General features: G+C 33.3%; 7 protein-coding genes across 7 annotated transcripts; 3 read left to right on the forward strand and 4 right to left on the reverse strand.

Moving 5' to 3' along the window:
- Window positions 1-254: 254 nt before the first annotated feature.
- Window positions 255-1,807, reverse strand: NAEGRDRAFT_77836 (seryl-tRNA synthetase). The gene has a single exon (XM_002683565.1). It carries the CDS (start codon window positions 1,739-1,741, stop codon window positions 272-274), a length of 1,470 nt encoding a protein of 489 aa, XP_002683611.1. The 5' UTR covers window positions 1,742-1,807; the 3' UTR covers window positions 255-271.
- Window positions 1,808-1,936: 129 nt separating this feature from the next.
- On the reverse strand, window positions 1,937-3,373 carry NAEGRDRAFT_61628 (uncharacterized protein; the record flags this gene model as incomplete). The annotated part of the gene is made up of 1 exon (XM_002683566.1): window positions 1,937-3,373. The coding sequence occupies one exon, from the start codon at window positions 3,371-3,373 to the stop codon at window positions 1,937-1,939; it is 1,437 nt and encodes a 478-aa protein (XP_002683612.1).
- Window positions 3,374-3,439: 66 nt separating this feature from the next.
- Window positions 3,440-4,671, forward strand: NAEGRDRAFT_77837 (sterile alpha motif domain-containing protein; the record flags this gene model as incomplete). The annotated part of the gene is made up of 2 exons (XM_002683256.1): window positions 3,440-4,556; window positions 4,630-4,671. Exons 1-2 carry the CDS (start codon window positions 3,639-3,641, stop codon window positions 4,669-4,671), a joined length of 960 nt encoding a protein of 319 aa, XP_002683302.1. The 5' UTR covers window positions 3,440-3,638.
- A 425-nt stretch (window positions 4,672-5,096) lies between these two features.
- NAEGRDRAFT_56558 (uncharacterized protein) lies at window positions 5,097-6,278 on the reverse strand (the record flags this gene model as incomplete). Its single annotated transcript, XM_002683567.1, has 1 exon — window positions 5,097-6,278. The coding sequence occupies one exon, from the start codon at window positions 6,276-6,278 to the stop codon at window positions 5,100-5,102; it is 1,179 nt and encodes a 392-aa protein (XP_002683613.1). The 3' UTR covers window positions 5,097-5,099.
- A 382-nt stretch (window positions 6,279-6,660) lies between these two features.
- Window positions 6,661-12,240, forward strand: NAEGRDRAFT_45282 (uncharacterized protein; the record flags this gene model as incomplete). Its single annotated transcript, XM_002683257.1, has 2 exons — window positions 6,661-10,718; window positions 12,066-12,240. The coding sequence occupies 2 exons, from the start codon at window positions 6,661-6,663 to the stop codon at window positions 12,238-12,240; spliced, it is 4,233 nt and encodes a 1,410-aa protein (XP_002683303.1).
- A 406-nt stretch (window positions 12,241-12,646) lies between these two features.
- NAEGRDRAFT_61632 (uncharacterized protein) lies at window positions 12,647-15,181 on the forward strand (the record flags this gene model as incomplete). Its single annotated transcript, XM_002683258.1, has 1 exon — window positions 12,647-15,181. The coding sequence occupies one exon, from the start codon at window positions 12,647-12,649 to the stop codon at window positions 15,179-15,181; it is 2,535 nt and encodes an 844-aa protein (XP_002683304.1).
- A 155-nt stretch (window positions 15,182-15,336) lies between these two features.
- On the reverse strand, window positions 15,337-16,581 carry NAEGRDRAFT_45284 (uncharacterized protein; the record flags this gene model as incomplete). The annotated part of the gene is made up of 2 exons (XM_002683568.1): window positions 15,337-15,869; window positions 15,927-16,581. 2 exons carry the CDS (start codon window positions 16,579-16,581, stop codon window positions 15,337-15,339), a joined length of 1,188 nt encoding a protein of 395 aa, XP_002683614.1.
- Between the last annotated feature and the right edge of the window lie 140 nt (window positions 16,582-16,721).

Below are 16,721 nucleotides of genomic sequence, written 5' to 3' on the forward strand. Positions count from 1 at the left end.
TCAATGTTTTTACAAGATGATGATTACTATTTGGATGAATATCTTTCAAAATAATAGATGATGAAAATGATGGTGATTGAAAGAATTCATCTGGAAATATATATCCCATCGGAAAGATGAAGAATAATCGCAAAATCAAGCTAATCCATAACAGTAAAGAATATGATTTTTGCATTTTTTTTAAAATAAAAATAATTAAATGGAATATTCTAGTTTATGATCAACTCAGTGTATTCTCAAAATGAAATTTCTGTAATGTTAAATTTATAAATTACTTTTCCATGATAACATCTTGACCACTCAACATGAAAGGAACAAGTGGCTTTGGAATTTTAACACCTAATTTACCGTTTTCATCATAAAATTGATTATTCTCTAAAATAGTAATGATGGCTCTAGGAACAGCCATTGCAGTACCATTTAACGTATGTGGATAAACAGTAGTATTGTTAGATCTGTATCTGATATTCAATTTACGAGATTGGTAATCAGTACAGTTGGAAGCAGAAGAAACTTCACCATAACCTAAACGGCTTGGAATAAATGCTTCCATATCAATCTTTCTGAAAGCAGGATTTCCCAAATCATTACAAGGCATGTCAAGAATTTGGAAATGGAATCCCAATTCACTAAATATTTCTTCTTGAATGGAAACAATTTCATCTAAGAGAGCTTCACTTTGTTCAGGTTCACAATAGACAAACATTTCAACTTTGGTAAATTGATGTACACGATAGAGTCCTCGATCCTTGCTTCCTGCAGCTCCTGCTTCAGTTCTGAAGCAATGAGAAAGACCAGCATACTTCAATGGTCCCTTGAAATTAGGCATGAATTCATTACAATGGAGAGCAGCCAAACCTATTTCACTTGTACCAATCAAGCATAAAGAATCATTACAAGTTTCACCATTCTTAGTGGTGGTTGGTTCTTGATTTGAATTTTCAATTCTATAGATTTGAGAGTGTTCACCTCTTGGTTGGAAACCACATCCTTCAACAATTGATTGCTTCATCAATTCTGGTGGCATGATGATTTTAAAGCCACGTTTTAACAATTTGGAGATGGCAAAATTTTGCAAGGCAACTTCCAATAAGACACCTTCATTCTTCAAGAAGAAAAATTTGGAACCGGAACATTCATTGGCAGGTTCAAACAAGTCCAACTTTTCACAAATTTCATAATGTGATAATTTTGGAATTGTTTCCTTCTTTTCTCCAACATACTTGACAAGATTTGGTTGATTGGAATTTTCTTTAGAGAACTTCATGACACCTTCTTCGGTAAAGTTTGGTAATTTAACTGTCTTTTCACACAATTCTTGATACACTTCGTTTTTAATCTTTTCTAAATTTTGAATTTTAGTTTTAAATTCCTTTCCGATAACTTTCCAACTATCTGCTTTTTTGTTTTCCAAATCTTCTTTGATTAAATTTTTAATTTCAATAGGAACTTGTTCCGATGTTCTTTTACCTGCCAAGTATTCAGCAATTTCCTTTCTAAGATATTGCACTTGTTCATATTCTTGATCAATTTGAATATATTGTTCATAATTTTTCAACACTTGGTCTAAATCAATATTTAATTCTCTCAATTTAATATTTTCCTTCATTTCATCTTGTTTTTCAATCATCTTTTCAAAATTATAATTGTATGGTAAATTCTTGGCCTTGTGTTCTTGTTGTTGGCTTGCTGCTACATTATTGGTATGGAATGTTCTAGCAGTGTTATTATTACTAGTCATACGAATTAACCATGATCTACAACTAGCCCGTGCTGATGATGCGCACGAGCGTAAAAGTGATGAAGGAAGGCTTTTATGATGATGAAACATTTTTTAAAATAAATTTAAATAATTATTTTATTTAACCTATCAATTTTCGTTGTTATTCACAAGCGAAACAAGAAGTTTAACTGAGAGAATATTTGGAACATATATTTATTTGACCTCTTTGACCTTTAAACCAAAATTCAAGTGAATATTAACTTTGTAAATTCTATGTAAATCGGCCAAGGCATAGGTGTGAATATATTTTAAGGATTGTTGAATGATTTTGAGTTGACTGTTTGTTCTCGCAATTAAGTCAGCATCAATGATTAAATGTTCACCAGATTTTGACAATTCCAATTTGGTAATATTAATTACAGTTTGATATGGAATTTCCTTATTACATCTTCTATAGAGCTTCTCTCTAATAATTTCCTTAATAGTGTCCATGGTTGTGATTCCAGGAGTAACTTGATCCTTATCGAAAAACCATTTTCTGTCACGGGTCTTTTCACACAAGTATTTGATAACACTTTCCATACCATACCCAGTCTTGGCACTGATAATAAAGGCCTGATTGAAAACCCCTGAACGAACCAATTCAAATCTATATTCTTCACATCTATCCATTTCAACCATATCAGATTTGTTAATGAGGGCACACAAGTGGAATTGCTTATCTTTCTTTGCATAATTGGCAATTAAATCCAAAATATGATCAATTTCTCTCAATGGTTTAGTAACATCAATTAAAAGTAAAACAACATCTGCCAAATCCAATGTTAAGCATGATTCCTCTTGTAATCCTTCAATGGTTTCTCTGGCAGTTTTATCTGTTTTCAATCTAGAATATTCCATATTCAATATACCTGGTGTATCAAAAAATACAATTTGATTCTCCTCATTATTTAACACAGCCAATGATCTAGAACGTGTTGTTTGAGTTTTTGGTGAAACTGCCGAAACCTTTCTTGAAACAAATCGATTCAAAATTGTCGATTTACCAGCATTAGGATTACCAACAATTGTTACCTTCACTACTTTAGAATTCTTTGGTGAATGTTCAGCTGTACGTTTAAAGATTTTATGTAAATTCTCCAAAGTGAGTTCAATCTTTTCCTCCTTAGTTAACATATCCTTGAATGAAACTCTTTCCTGAACAGTGTTTTTAGCCTTCTTGTTATTTGTATCTATTTTCGACAGCTCATTGGAAGTTTGTTGTTCCTCTTGTTCAATAGGCTCATCAACAATATTCAATAATTCCTCACGTTTTTTCAAATCTTTATAATCATTCGGAAATTGTTTTTCAATGAATTGGTCCACTTTTTCACTAGTAAATAATTGATTAATTTTACTTTTAAATTGATCCTTTGGAATTTGTTGTTTTACTTGATTAATCTTTTGTTCAATTTTCTTACGTTTAGATAAAATTGAATAATTGGCAGTGTTGTTATTAGTTGTTAATATTCCTCCTCCGATAATCCTTGATAATAAATTATGACCAGTATTATTATTAAATATTGTTCTTCCTCCTATCAAAAAGCCACCTCCTCGTGATGTTGTTGTTGTTGTGGCTGTTGTTGAATAATTTATCAAATGTTTTCTCATTGTTTTTGCTTTTTTTCAAAAAAATTAAAATCAAAATTTTTGATGATTTAAAAATGTAAATTCAATCAAAAATTAAAGAACACAGGAAAATATTTTGAAACATGTTAAGAAAGAGTACTAATTAGAGGATTTTTTATGTAATTTGTAAATGTCCCCTCTCGCCTTGGTATTGTCCTAATGTGGCTTTTACGATTGTGATGTGAGAATCAGTTTCGAATACAGCAATATAAGAAGGATAAAAAACTATCAAAACATCTCTCAGAAAATGCGTCCATTATTACTTGGCAAACACTCTACCCATTCTAATAGTGTAGGAACGTTTCAACAACAGGATAATCATCACCAATATATATATCCCAATAATAATAATGGCCTTTCGAATAATAATCAACTAAAATCCAATAGTCCTAATTCGTCTCATGATAACATGACGCCTCTCCTTTTAAAAAATAGAATGACAGCTCCTAAAGCAATTGATAAAGAAATTAGTAAATGGTCTTGTCAAGATGTTGGTATTTGGTTAGATTGGATGAAACTATCACACTTGAAACCGATATTTATTCAAAATCAGATAAGTGGAGATGAATTATTGGAATTAACGGATGCTGAAATAATTAATGATTTGAAAGTTAGGGACGAATATGAACGAAAGTTAATTAAAGAATTAATTGATAATAGGGAAGTTTGGATGAAACGAGGAAGTAAAAAACTTTCAAATGATAGTTTGGATTCTTTGGAAGAATATCCGAAACCAATTTCACCCATTAACATGAGTCCACAAGCAGTGAAATATCAAGTTTTGAATCAAAAACCTATATTTCCCAATACAAAAAGTTCATTAGAATTGGATGAATTTTCAGATTGTGATGATTTGACAAGTGTTGGAGGAATATTTCTTGACAGATCAACTATTGCTTCTCAAAAATTGGAAGTATTATTAGAAACTCTCTATAAGGATGTAGGAAATGTAAAATTCAAAGTTTACAGAGGTAGTGATATTTATCTGATAACTCAAAAACGTTCTCAACTCTCATTCACCTCACTCAAATTGGAAATTATTGAGAGATATCAATGTGTCAAACCAACAATACTTTACAAGACGAGAGACGGTGATTTTATTATAATTAATAGGGACGAGGATTTGGCAAGAGTTATTTCTTCCTATCATCAGAATGGAGGCGATGTTTCTCAGCCAATCAAGTTACAAATTGAAACTAATGATTTGCCAATTGGATTGATTACTGCAACATCAACAGGTACGAATAGCAACACAAATTCCAATGCCACAAATCAGATGAGCAATAATCATCATAGTTTGCATAGTCCTCGGGAGTGGACTTATTCATCAGATCAATCTCAAAGCTCAACCAACAGCCTACCTCCAAATAATCAACTAGCTCAAAAATTAATTGAATTGGAATTGGAAAATATTGAGAAAAATAATTCAATAAGAGAACTGGAAATCAGATTACATAATCAACAGGTTGAACATGAAAAGCAAACAACCTATTCAAAATCTTTGCAGGACGATATTTCTACTCTCAAAATGCAACTCTATTCCTATAAGAATGGTACAGTGTTTAACCCATCGGGCTCTTTGAGCAAACAGGAAGAAATTAGTGAATATATCAAATTATGCAAGTCCTTACAATCATCACTCGCAACTGCTCAGAATAAGCTATTCGAATTACTTGGAAATCAATTGTAATTTATACATTTTGTACACTTAATAACAAATAAATGACTTTTCAGGATCAAAAGCATTTTGAGCACTAATTGCCTTTGGTTGCCACTCATCCTCCACAAAACTTCCTTCAACCTTAATTTGCTTTTTTTCTCCTTTTCCATTCTTTGATGCAAAGAGGAAAGATCCAGAACTGTTTGCTGGTGTTTGGTTAAAGTTCTTAGATTCATAGGTAGTCCCACCAGGCATCACCCAAGTACCAGTCTTGATTTGACCATTCTCCCAATGTGCTGCCTTATATGTACTATTATTTGAAGCAAAGTAATAGTCACCCACTCCATGTTTTTGGTTATTCTTCCATTCTCCATTGTAAATGTCACCATTTGCATAGTACATAATACCCTTTCCGTGCTTTTTACCATCAAAGAATTGGCCAATATACAGAGAACAATCCTTATACCTCATGATTGATTTATCATTGAGTTCAATTGATGGATGTTCTGTATTTTCAGGCACATGTTTTGGTTCAAGTACAGTTTGTTTCTTGTCCTTACAATAGGATCCTTCATAGAATGGATAAGGCCCATATTTAAGAACATAAAAAACTCTATTTGGTCCAAGTTTCTTGAATGGTTCCAATGTTGAAATGTAATCTGAAGCTTCTTGTAACTTCAAGTCATCATTTAATTCCTTAGCAAGTATTTCTTTAACTTTTTCATCTTCCTTCATTTTGACAATTTCCAAATCAACTGGTGGTATCGATTTTTGGGAGTTGTGTTGAGAGTAGTAAATATAGAGACAATCCTTTCCATGTTTCAAGTTTTGTTCGTAACCTCCCTTGTATTCATCAAAGTTGGAATAGATTGAACAACCCAATCCTTCTCTTTCATTAAATTCATTTACTCCACCCGAATATAATCCAAGTCTCAAAACCATTTTAATTCTGTTCTCATCTAATTGTTTTGATTCAACAGTAGATGCAATAAATCCTTCCTTATCAAAATCATCCTCAGCTGGCTCATCTTCTTTTTCACCATCTTCCTTATCCTTTTCTTTTTGATGGGCCTCCCTAGCACTAATATACAAATCCCAAATCATTTTATCAACTTTTTTAAATCCAGTCTCTTCATCAACCTCATCATAATTGTATGTTGGGGCTTTTACTTCTTCTTCCTCTTGTTCAGAGTTGTTTTCATCATCGTCATCTACGTCTCTTGGCATTTTTTTTGAATAGATGTTGTAAATTTATTTGGCGCCAAACATTTTAAAATCATTTCAGCGCCAAAAAAAAATGAAAAATCATCATCACAATCCTGTTCTCACGCTCATCAACAAGGAACCTCTATCACTTTCGAATAGTAAATACACACTAACGAAGATATTCACATTTATAAACAAGGGAAGAGAGGAGAGGATCGTAATTCAAATACCTACGGAATTAAATAACAAGGAATTAGAGCCTCCACAAGTTATTTGGTATTATGGAAGTTCGGATGCTCTCCGAGTACACAGAAAATATAAATTTAGCAGTCATCAACATCATCCGAATATTCCTATTATTCCAAATGATGTTTGCTTGTGTACTTTCTCATCAAATGAAAAAATGTTGTGTATATTATTGGATAATTCAAGGATTGAAATTTATGGCGAGTCTGGAAGATCTTTTATTGTTTCTTTGCCATGTAAAATGAGCAAAATTTGGAGCTTAAATGATGAATATTTATTAGTGGAACGGAAAATAGTCAACCCAGATCCATCTAGCACTATTCCTATTATTTATTATTTAACACATCCATTGGAAGATTTAAAAGCTCTTGCATCTGTTGTTGATAATCAATCAAATGATATGGAAGATGATATATTAATGACTGAGCCAATATATGATTACTTGAAAAGTGAAGAGGAAGTCATTGCTTACATATTTTTGAACTTGTTCATGATTACCTTCAATACTAACACCAAAATATTGTCAATATATTCAATAATGGAAGAAGGTTTTGTTCAAAGAATACCATATGCTGATAATAATGATTTCTCAGACTATTTGAAATGCAATTTGGAAACAGTTCAAATTTCAATCTTTCCACAAAATAATTTTGGTACTGAGTATACCCTCTTTTTGATTAATAACAATAGCCTATTTGCTTTCACCATCTTCAGAAATGATCTAGAAGAGGCATTCATTCTTAAACCAAAATTTTTCAAAGAAGGTGTTGTATCCATTTCTGAATTTAACTACCCTCTAGCAAATGAAACACTTTTTAATGGAAATATAGAGGGATTCTTACATTTGATGATCTTGGCAGAAAATTCCAATTACTCTTTAATATTAGTTTTGGATGGTGAGTTCATCATGTGGGAACAAGCCCTTGACAGTCAATATTCAAAGATTGAACATCTTGTGGACAATAGACTCTCCCTTAAAACAGCCGACTACTCTCTAAGATATAGACTTGATATTTGCCCTAATTCGAAACTAGTACAAGATTGTCTCTCAGTCTTTCAATCAGTCCTAACAAAGGACTTATTTTCGAGTATTTTCTACGACTTTCAAACATCTAGGATTGGAAATGCTAATGACTGGGATATTTTCATTAACCTGTTAAATTATTTAACATTTGGAGTTGAACCAAATAGTCCCACCACTCAGGAATCTGATCCATGGAAATTAATGGAACTTATCCATACAAAAAATAGTGCCACATCAAGTCAAATATTCAATACATCCAAACTGAGAACAAACAAACAGGTACTTATCCAAAACTTGCCTTTGATTCTGATTTCAATACACTTACTCTACGAAAATTACAAATTACACACCTCAGAGTGGAACAATGTAGAAACTCTTGTCAGATACCTTTTCAATCTTTCAAACAAATTGAAATGGAAAGCATTTAGTGAAGTTTACCAAAGGGACTTTAATTACACCTTGACTTTGACAGTGCCATCTAATCCAGTTGACATTGAGTTCCCGGTTGTTGAAAAGATTAAATTCCTCAACAATTACTACACAACTGGTATAATTGCACCAACCATTTTAGGATGGATTGAAGAAATATTTATCAATAAGAGTTTAAATGTTGATCTAATGTATCCTTCAATCACTAATTGCTCGGCAACAAGTCTTTCAAGAAAGATTTGCAGGTTTTTCTCTTTACTTGTTACCAATAAGGAAGATCTTTACAATGTTGAGAGCAATAATAACAGTGTTTCAATGGATATCAACGGTTTACAAACAGGGCTACTTGATTTACCTCCACACGAACGTGTAGCAATAGCTTTATTACAAGAGGGCTTCTCTAGTGTTGATGGATTGAGTTTTTTACCATTTAGTGTCTCACTTCCAATAAGAGAGGCTTTAGTACAATGTAGAAACAGCATTCAACCTGTAACCAGAACCCCTGAATACTGTAAGCTCATAGAAAGAGAGGATTTGGCTGTCAATAATCAAGCCCAATCTGAATCCGAAGTTCTACTGGATGGAAATCAAATCGTTTCAGAATTTACAAAAACGCTGGGAACAGGAGTCCCTTCTATTGCCAGTAATCAAGATTCTGAGGATGATATAGGTCATATGATTTGGAGTGAAGATAGGAGACTTGAGCAAGTGAGTAAAATGCTAGATAGTAGTATACCTACTCAGATTCAAAAGCATACACTTCAACTTAGCGAGGATGATTTGGATGGTTTTGATCCTAACGATGCACCAGAATTACAACGTAAAATCCTACTCAACATGAAGCAACAAGTTCTTTCATTCTGTATTGGAAGAGGAATGCTTTCCATTGCCAGCAAGAAGAATAATAATTCAGGATCTGTTTCTAATGATACCACGAGTAATATTTTGACAATACCTCCAATAGTTTTATCATCCAAACTTAAAAGAAATAGAGCTATTATGACCATAGATGTATCAAAAATAGTACCAGAAAATGAAATTTCTGCCTCGTGCAGCACTCAATGGGCTGAATTCCATAATGGGGTGGCCTCTGGATTAACAATTGGAAGAGACTCTAAAATAACGAAAGAGTGGATAATGTTCCACAAGCCAAACAAGAGGGCTGGACAGTTTATGAACAAGACTTCAAACGATAGTGTCTCTCATGCTGGCCTCTTATTAGCCTTAGGTCTACAAGGTCATTTGACATGTCTTGGACCAACTGATATTTATGGCTATCTTCAACAGAGACACGAAGCAACCACTATTGGAATTTTACTAGGATTATCATGCTCATATATTGGAACACAAGACCAATATATTACAAGATCACTTTCACTCTATGTTCCTTCCCTTGTTGTTGGAATGAGCGATATGGAAATGCCAATGGAAGTAAGTGGTGCTGCACTTGTTGGCATTGGTTTATTATATATGGGAAGTGGTCATAGATTTATGACTGAAGTACTATTGGGCGAATTGGCAAGACCACCAAACGATAATTCCACCAATTCAAGAGAAAGTTATTCACTTTCAGCAGGTTTTGCACTTGGATATGTCCACTTGGCCAAGGGTGCCAATGGAAGCAGTCATGAACTCAAAATGGATCAAAGACTTCTTTCCTACATGACTGGAGGAAGTAAACGACCAGAGTTTGACACATTTGCAATGATGGCATCCAAATCAAAGTCTCAAATGATACAAAAAGGAGGAAAAGGTCAAAATACTAGTGAGTTTGTTAACACCTCTTGTTCAAGAATTAAGGAAAATGAAAAGTTTGTCAATGTGGATGTGACTGGACAAGGTGCTTGTATTGCTTTAACTTTGAAATACTTGAAAACACACGACCTTACAATTGCCTCTGAAATGAAAGTTCCAGACACCAAATACATGTTGGACTATGTCAGACCAGATATGATCATTTTGAGAATCGTTGGATCGTCTCTAATTATGTGGGATCATATTAAGAATACTGATGAATGGATCAAATCCAAACTTCCAGGTGTACTGAATAATACTGCACCAATATCTATTGTTGAGAGCAGTGAACTCTCAAAGATATATGCCTATTCTGTTAGTGGATGTTGTATGGCAATTGGATTGAAATATGCTGGATCCCACGACACGAAAGCATACAATCTCTTACTTGGACTGTTACAACAAGTCATCAAATCAAAACTCAAAATATTCTTGAATAATGAACAAATGCAAATACCATACTCTGTCAATCTAGACAAATACACAACTGATAGAGCTACAACTGTTATTCTATTGAGTATTTGTTGTGTGATGGCTGGCAGTGGTAACATTGAAGTTATACGTATCATCAAATCATTAAGACAGAAATATGTAGCATCACCAGCTACTCAACAGGGAGGATATGGCATACATATGGCTTTGTCTATGTCTTTGGGTTTACTCTTCTTGGGAGGTGGACGTTGTTCACTGAGTACAAATGATAGATCTATTGCTGCTCTTCTTTGTTCTATTTACCCAATTTTCCCTCAAACTACAACTGACAATAGATACCATTCACAAGCCCTTAGACACATGTATATTCTTTCCACAGAAAATAGACTTATAGAAACTGTCGATATTGACACCAAAGAAAGATGTCACGTACCAATTCAAATAGAAACTACTCATGGCGATGTTCTACACAAACTTTCTCCTTGTTTGATTCCAGAGGCTCATCTTCTTAAAAAGATTACAACCATGAATGAGAGGTACTATCCTCTAACTATTAGTGAATTCCCACTTAAGAGCCATATTATTAATGTAAAGAAGAAATCAGGATATTTGACTTACAAGGATGATCCTAAAGGAATAAGATCAACTGTACATTCTAACTTTATATCAAACCTGGTTGATCAAGATCCTGAATCTCTTGTTAAATTATTCGAAAAAATGTCCTATCACACTCATATTGGACCATATGTGAAATATAGAATCTTTACTCAGAATAACATCTCATCGGATGATAGAAATATTGCCAACGCCATCAATTCCCTCTCACTTAATGAGCATACCTATGGAAATGTTGCCCTCATGCTCTATCACGCTCTAACTGAGTCGCTGACAAATGATTGCCCAGATGTTTTGTACCTATTTGAGTGTATCCTTAATTCTCTAAAGATCATCACAGACTCTAAGAATTGCACTCTTTCCAAATCAATTTATACCTCATGTTTTAAACAACTGTTCTCGTACTATAGTTCGAGGGATCATTTATTACAATCGAGAAATTCTACAATTGAACCAATCAAGCCCCTTATTTCTATTCACTTTATAGAATGCGTAAAATCGTATTTGGATAATTATTTCTCTTCACTTTCAATAGATTGGACAAAATTGTCAAACAAGGAACTAGGATTGGGAGCCTATTGCTTATTCTACAACCTTCCTTACCTTCACCTCTTGAAAGATTGTATCAAACAAAATCAAAAAGTCATGAACAGAGAGGCCCTTATTATTTACCTTCTTTCAATCCTTTCTCATTCCTCCATCACTCTCCCACACATTGAAAATATTATTTCATACTTGTCATCATAATGTTTATTTTGTTGCTAAGGAGGAATAAATAGTACTAGAAATTAATATAAGAATAACTTTAATGATTCAGATAGAATGTTAATTGCTTTTTTTCAATTAGTCACCTTTTTATAACATCCTTTTTACCAAAATCATACTAAAACAAATATGAAAATGTTGGATTCTTTTAAGGACATGGAGATGCAGGGTGTCACCAACACTGTAACAGTTTGCAAAATAAATCATCTTAAAAAAACTGTTCGTTTCAAAAAGACCTCTCAATTTCTTCTACAATCCGATTAACCTCAATAACACAATAAAACAACAACAGAAAGTAATCTTTAATAGTATATTAAATCAACACAAGAAGGAATAGTTTCAACAGGCATTGGCAATATAGAAATAGTTACTCTCAAAAACACAAAAGGAATCAAATTACTTATCAAAATATCATCATCAATTAATTAAGCAAAAGCTCATCAAATAATACAAAATATGGAAACTCAACAAATGACTCCTGAGGTTTACCTCTCACTCTCAAGAAGAAGATGCTCCACAGTACATGCTCTTCCACAAGATCCACAATTAGGTGAAGCTATGTTTACCTCATTCACATTTCCTCCAAGAAAACCAGGTCATGATGTGGTTGATGAGGTCTTAGAGGAGATGGAAGAGATGAATCTCAATGAAGAAGAACAAGACTCGACGGATCAATAAGTTTTGTTCCATCATTTAAGAAGTGATAATCATCACCACTATATTTATCATCAATGTAAACGAGGTAAAATATGTACAAAGACTTTCTCAAGCAAAAAGAAAACAAGAGTTTCTTGTTATCAGAATTGGGTTTAAAAACCCTTGTCAAAATATTTCGTTTATGCCTTCCTCATCCTTGATTCAATCCCTAGTACTTTAACTTAATTTATTATTACTCTTTATATATTATAATATTAATAAATTTATTAATATTTGCTTTCAAAAAGCTCACATTTGCAGTATTCAAACATATTCAAATTTCGTTTTGATTTGAATTTATTGAAATCTAATATCGATTACCCTAAACTTGACCATAAAAATTTTGGCGCCAAAAAAGTTGTTAAAATGAAAATTTAAAATAAAAAAAATGAGTTCTCAACTGCACTTGAAACGTCAACAAAAACAAATTCAAGATGCAATCGATAAATACTACTCTGGAATATCTAATGACAATGCTATGGATATAAAAAAGGATACACAATTATTATCTGGTCTTGTTGGATATCTTTCCGGATTTCAAGAGAGTGATTTGGCCTTTGAAACAAGAGGTGATGTCATTGAGAGATTTTTCGAAAAGTATTATAACAGTTTTATGAATGGTGGTAATTATCCACCTGAATTATATTCCGATAAAACAATTTGGGATTTGTGGCTTTTATATGCAGAGGCTCATACCAATGATCCTATTCCACACATTCAAACTCTACTTGAATTTGCTCCTAAATATCCAAAGTTATTTGAGGTCTGGGCCACTTGGTCGAGAAGAACAGGACGTATTGATGATGAATTAACAGCATATGAGGAGGCTGAAACGAGAGGTGTTGTATCCGAATTGTTATCGAGCATGAAACAAGACAGATCCGAATATTTCCAACCTCCACCATCACAACAACAAACAATTCCTGAACCTAAGATTAAAACCACCACCACCGTAACTAATACTGTAATCAAACAACCTGTTGCACATCAATCTGTGGAAACATTGGTTAACAATCCAAGACCACCTTCACCAACCCCACAAAATTATTTGATTGGATATGACAAGAATCTAATCTTTACTCCAGGTGCAGAGTTTACTTTTGAGGAATTGAGAGCAATGCACTATTTAAATACCACTGATTTAATGATTAATCACAAACAAACAATACCTAGTTCATCATCAATTTCACACAACCAATCTTTAATTGAACAACCTAAGCATCATGATTCCTCTATTCTTATGAATAAGAATTTTGAAAAACCATCAAGCAAACCTCAACAAAAAGACGACGACTTTGAATTTGATTTTTCAAGTGATATTACCACAGTACATGCAAGAAAATCAATGGCTGCAACTCCTACTTCTTACGCTCAACATACTATTGCCAGCTTTTTTGAGGGAACCATTGATACTGAAATTGAAAACAATTACTTTGAACAACGAAAGTTCCGTAAAGTGCAAGAACAAGAGAAAAAGAGAAAACTTGATGAAATTTCACAATCAACAAATAATAATTTTGCCATACATGAAGATACAACAGCTGAAATTAAGAAATCTAGGCTGACAGCTCAACCATCCAGTAGTACCTTTAAAATACCATCTCAGACATCTTCTGGCTTTCAAAATACAAGTCTTCAACAAGAACGTTCATTCTCTCAAAGAAATAGATCCCTAAGTGCATTCCATCAGTTTAATGATACAGGAGATGAATCAGGTCTCTATTTTGGAGATGAATCTAACATTTCAAAAACTTTCATTGTTGATAGACAGCAAGAAAGTGCGATATCATTGGAAGGAATATCAGCCCTTATTTCAAAATACACAAATAATGGAGTAATCAATCCGTACATGGAAGATATACGAAAAGTGTATACTAATATTGTTAACATAACTAATTGCTTTAAAGACAGTCGTATTACTGACTGTAAAGGAGTTGAATCTATAGATTTAAAAACTATTCTGCTGGAGCTAAGTAAAAAGAAGAAAGGTATCGACTATAATACTCAAACATTAAGCTTGAAGTTGAGTACAAAGACATACCTTGCCGAAGAAGCACTATCTGAACATGTGATCAAAATACAGGATGTAAGAAGTAACAATGGAATTAATACCAAATCATTTGCCTTGAAATTTAAGCCACCAAATGATTTCTATGAGTACTATGTGATCGATCAGCTGTATAGAAGAATACCAGAGAAGGAAAATCATAGATTCCCAAATATTCAAAGAGTTTATGTTATGGATAATGATATTCTATTGATGGAAAACCTTGTAAATAACATTACTCTCACACAGGCAATATCACAAGCAAAAATTGAGGAAACAATTGCTTTGTACTATACTTTAGAACTTCTCAATATTTTGCAAACTCTGCATAATAAGGCAAACATTACACACAATAATATTTCTCCATCTAATTTATTGCTTTTAAATGAAGATACTGATCTATCTGATTGGAGTATAGATGGAAAGGGTTGGAGTAATAAGGGTCTACTGCTCACCAACTTTTCCAGGTCTATTGATTTAGAACTATTTCCAAACCGTGTTGTTTTCCAAAGTGAACCCAAAACATTACCAGAAGTTTTCAAATCATCAATACAATATCCAAACAAGTGGAAATATGCATCAGATACTTGGAGTGTTTGTAACATCATCCACCAAATGCTTTTTAAGAAGGACATGGAGGTAACAACGAACGCTCAAGACAAGTATCTAATTAAGGAATCCATAAGGAGATTCTGGAAATTTAGAGATGTTTGGCAAACCATTTTCGATACTTTACTAAATCTTGACCAGACAAAGAGTCCAGATTATTACCAATTAATAGAAATGTGTCAACAGGCGTTAGGAACAAATGGAGACACAGTTAAAGCTCTTTTCTTGAGATTCATTGTCTCACTTTCTACTCAATTAAAACACTAATGTACAAATTAACTTAATTTATTAAAATATAAAGTTATCTAAACTTTTTTACCTTCCTTTAGCTGTTGTTAGTATTTAATTTGTGCAGATTATTAACTGAAAAGTTTGCCAATCTGATATTCTAAACACGGTTGATTTTCACCCACTTTTCTAGCTCAATTGAATATTTCCCAAATACCTCTTAAAGTCTTGTGATGAACAGCATAGGGTATTTCTAATCCTCCTCTCAATAATTTGAGTACATCAATTCCCATCATCATACCCACCATTCCTGAAATTTCTCCCAAAAGACCTTCAATGCTAGAGGTTAACACTTCTGTAATTCTGTTCTCATTGAGAGAGGAGTAAGCAAACGAAATGACAACTACATCTTTTTCAACCTCAGTCAATTTGACGATAGAGAGTTTTGATTCCCACCGAACTGAAACAAGAGACGGATCTTCAATTGTTGGCTTCAATCGAGTAGTGACATATTTTGTAAGGACGAAATAATTATCAACCTTGGAGATTGCAAAATTTGTTTCTGCAAACACTGGTGGGACTGTACCAGGTTCGTGGAAAGAAACTTGCAACCCGAATCTAGCATCTCGTTCCACTGGAGCTAGTGGTACTCTAAAGAATAAACTAATGGTGCCTCCATAACCAGTTGCATTGGCTGCCAATAGGTTCTGAGTATCATTATTAAATACTACAATTTCCAAAATGAAAATAATGGTTAGCTTTTCATTGATTCAACCAAACCTACCGTAACAAGTAAAATATTGGCCATTTTGTTCAATCTCTGTTATGGTGTGAGGAAGTTCAAACTGCTCAATAGTTCCATACTCTTGATTGACTGTTGTTGAATACATTAGTGTAAGATTACAATAATCACAATCCAAAGCAGCATTCCAATTACAAACCGTAATAGCAGGATAGTAGAGAGGTAAAGACTCCACATACGCCAATGAGGTTGTTGGATTACCCAAAGAAGTGACATAATTACTAATGGAATTACTGATATACCAAGCTACAAACACAATGACCATAATCCATGCCACAAATGTAATGGCTTCTCCTATTGTAAAATTGAATCTTAATCTTCCTTTTTTTGCCTTTACAACCACCAGATCTTCATCCTTTTCCATCTCTACTGGTTTCTTATCATTCTGTAAAGGTATGTGAATAGGAGAAGCATTCTCTTTAAATTCACCACTCGAATCAGCTAATTGCAATCCAGAAACTATTGAAATAGAGAGTGGTATTTGTGTTTTCGTCTCATATTCCGATAAGCTCTGTTGCTTAATCAATGGTGACTCACTATTTACACTACTAGCTGTTGAAAATTCCCTACTATTTTGTCTTCCGTTTATTGTTGATGATGAGAGAGTGGAGAGATTCCCCCTACTTTGTTCATTCATTTTTTTCTGTTTAAAAATGGCTATGATTCAAAAAATTCGTAAAACTTTTGGCGGAACAACTTTTTGGAAGTTCATCTCTGCAACTCTTAATGTTCCAATGATGGATTTTGAATCATTGTGATGTTGAGGATCTTTATTGT

This window comes from Naegleria gruberi (genome assembly GCF_000004985.1).
Source record: "Naegleria gruberi genomic scaffold NAEGRscaffold_1, whole genome shotgun sequence".
Taxonomy (NCBI): domain Eukaryota; phylum Heterolobosea; class Eutetramitea; order Acrasida; family Naegleriidae; genus Naegleria; species Naegleria gruberi.